Source organism: Oratosquilla oratoria, chromosome 23, assembly GCF_046742065.1.
Source record: "Oratosquilla oratoria isolate Oo_2021 chromosome 23, ASM4674206v1, whole genome shotgun sequence".
In the NCBI taxonomy this organism is placed as follows: Eukaryota; Metazoa; Arthropoda; class Malacostraca; order Stomatopoda; family Squillidae; genus Oratosquilla; species Oratosquilla oratoria.
This window is the reverse complement of record NC_134799.1, coordinates 29145628-29148127: the sequence shown is the minus strand read 5'-3', so window position 1 is coordinate 29148127 and position 2500 is coordinate 29145628. Positions and strand designations below refer to the sequence as shown.

General features: G+C 44.9%; 1 protein-coding gene across 3 annotated transcripts in view; it reads right to left on the bottom strand.

Annotated features, from left to right (window-relative positions):
• Nucleotides 1-2500, bottom strand: part of Ten-a (Teneurin-a transmembrane protein) — a 1186308-nt gene that overhangs the window by 329423 nt on the left and 854385 nt on the right. For all 3 annotated transcript variants that reach the window (XM_076206894.1, XM_076206895.1, XM_076206896.1), the window contains one exon: nt 544-690. In XM_076206894.1, coding sequence (XP_076063009.1) covers nt 544-690 — 147 coding nt within the window. The remainder of the gene's footprint in view (nt 1-543; nt 691-2500) is intronic.

Genomic DNA, 2500 nt, shown 5'->3' with positions numbered 1-2500 from the left:
CACACACACACACACACACACACACACACACACACACACACACACACACACACACACACACACACACACACACACACACACACACACACACACACACACACACGCACGCACAACGTACACATAAACACACACACACAACGTACACATACACACACACACACACACACACACACACACACACACACACACACACATACACACACACACACACACACACATACTTACTCACACACACAAACACATATATAAACAAATTAATAAGACAAATAGCATACTTTTAACGATTTCATTCACAACGCTAGATGGTGTCTTACAATTTAGAGGAACTTTCAGAACTCGCAAGGTCTTATAACAATCACCATTAACTATTGATCTTTGGAAAATGGGTTGGGCACTTCCAAAAAAAAATTCTTGGTAATGCTTGATATTGATTACAGACTTCAGAGGAGCATATAGCTCGTCAAGTGTTGAAATACCTTCAAGTAATACCCCCATAAACATAACATGTTAAAATTACGCGAGAAAATGTAGCGAGGTACTCACCGCCATCATTGTCGACCTCGTCGTCACAGCGCGTCTCGAGCTGTACGGAGCAGTCGCGGCCCGTCCAGCCCTCGGAGCACTCACACCGGTAGTCGGTGGCCACTCGCGTACAGATCCCGTGGCCCGAGCAGCCCTTCACACAACCCGCTGCACAGAGGGTAAAAAGGAGAAGAAAAAAATGTCGATATATTTATTCACCTTTTACCCTAGGAATGTGATAGCTATGGAGAGGTGTGAATACGAAAAAGAGGGAAAATGGAGAACCTTTGAATAAATTTTATTCCCTCCACACACACGCACACACACACACACACACACACACGCACATGCACGCAAATACTTTTTCTTTTTTAAGAGAATTGTGGTTCAGGAGGAATGGTGAGTGGGTGAAGAGGAATGGTTTCTCTTTGGCGAGGGGTGAACACTACTTCCTTGCGTCAGAGTCATTAGGACCATTACCCCCCCCACCCCACCCCCACCCCACCCCCACCCCCCCACCCCACCCCCCACCCCCCACCCCACCCCCTGCGATTCCTATTTCTGGCCTGGCCTCACTGATCCCTCCTTCCTTCCTCACTCCCACACCCAATTATTTCACTCTCTTCATCTATCCCTTACTCTCTCTTTCCCTATCCCCTCTCTCTTTCCGTGCAAGTGTGTGTATTTATGTTCGAGTGCTTACGTGCGTACATGTCTGTGTGTGTGTGTATGTGTATGTGTGTGTATCTGTATACATGTGTGCGTATGTGTGTGTGTGTGTGTGTGTGTGTGTGTGTGTGTGTGTGTGTGTGTGTGTGTGTGTGTGTGTGTGTGCGTGTGTGTGCGTGTGTGCGCGCGCGTGTGTTACATCCCCACACATGTGGGAGTATGTGCGCGCGTGCAGATATGAATATAACCAGGTTAATGCTCGTGGGTGTATGTGCACGGAAAGGGGGGGAGGAGGAGGAGGAGGAGGAGGAGGAGGAGGAGGAGGAGGAGGAGGAGGAGTAGGAGAGGACACAAGAAGTGCAAAAGAATACCGTGTTGGAGGAGCGTGGGGGGTTGGGGTTAGGGGTGGGGGTGGAGGGTAGGTTTTGAAGGAGGAAGGAGAGTACCTTTTGAAGGTCGCCCTAATGAAGGCTAAATGAAGGGGAAAGACGGAGGAGAGAAGTGGCGGAAGAAGGTGGTACTAGAACGGTGAAGGGGAGAAGGGGAGAAGAAGAGCGAAGGGGGAAGTGGGGGGTGGGGGGAGCCTGAGAGGGCCCGGAGGGTTTGAGGGAAATCGAGGGGAAACACGAATGAGGGAACAGGAGAGGGCGGGAGATGAGCAGTGTGAAAAGAGAAAATTAATAAAAAAAAAATCAAGTCAAAATGTAAACAAATATGGTAGATAAGTCATAACATGATAATATAACGAAAAATGTATACAAAAGAACAGAGTAAGATGAAATACAACAATACTGAATATAAATAAAACACACGAAATGAAATCACATGAGATAAAACAAAATATCATGAAACGAACTAAAACAAACAAAAAATGATACGACGCAAAAGCTAAAAGAAAACGAAAATCAAATAACATAAATTAAAGTCAGAATTAAACAAGATATACGAAATTAGGACTCGAAAATAAGGAGAAAAGGAACGAGAGATGAGAGGCAAAACGAAATAAAGCAGAGGAAGACAGAGGGATAAAAGTAATTGGAATATATGTAGTCTAATCCTTTTACTGCATCTTACGACTCAAATATTCATCCCAGATGCCGCCAGACGATTTTATTATAGAAGGAAATCACCTTACACTGGGAAAGGGTTAAGAAACCAGCAGTTTGGGTTTTATACAGAGAGAATGAAAAGTGATGATAAAAAAGTAGATGGATAATTGAAAGAATATTTGGGCAAGAAAGCGACACTGGGCAAGATTTAATATCAAAGTCGATTTGGAATGCAGGTTAAGGCTAATTCAGGTTTTATG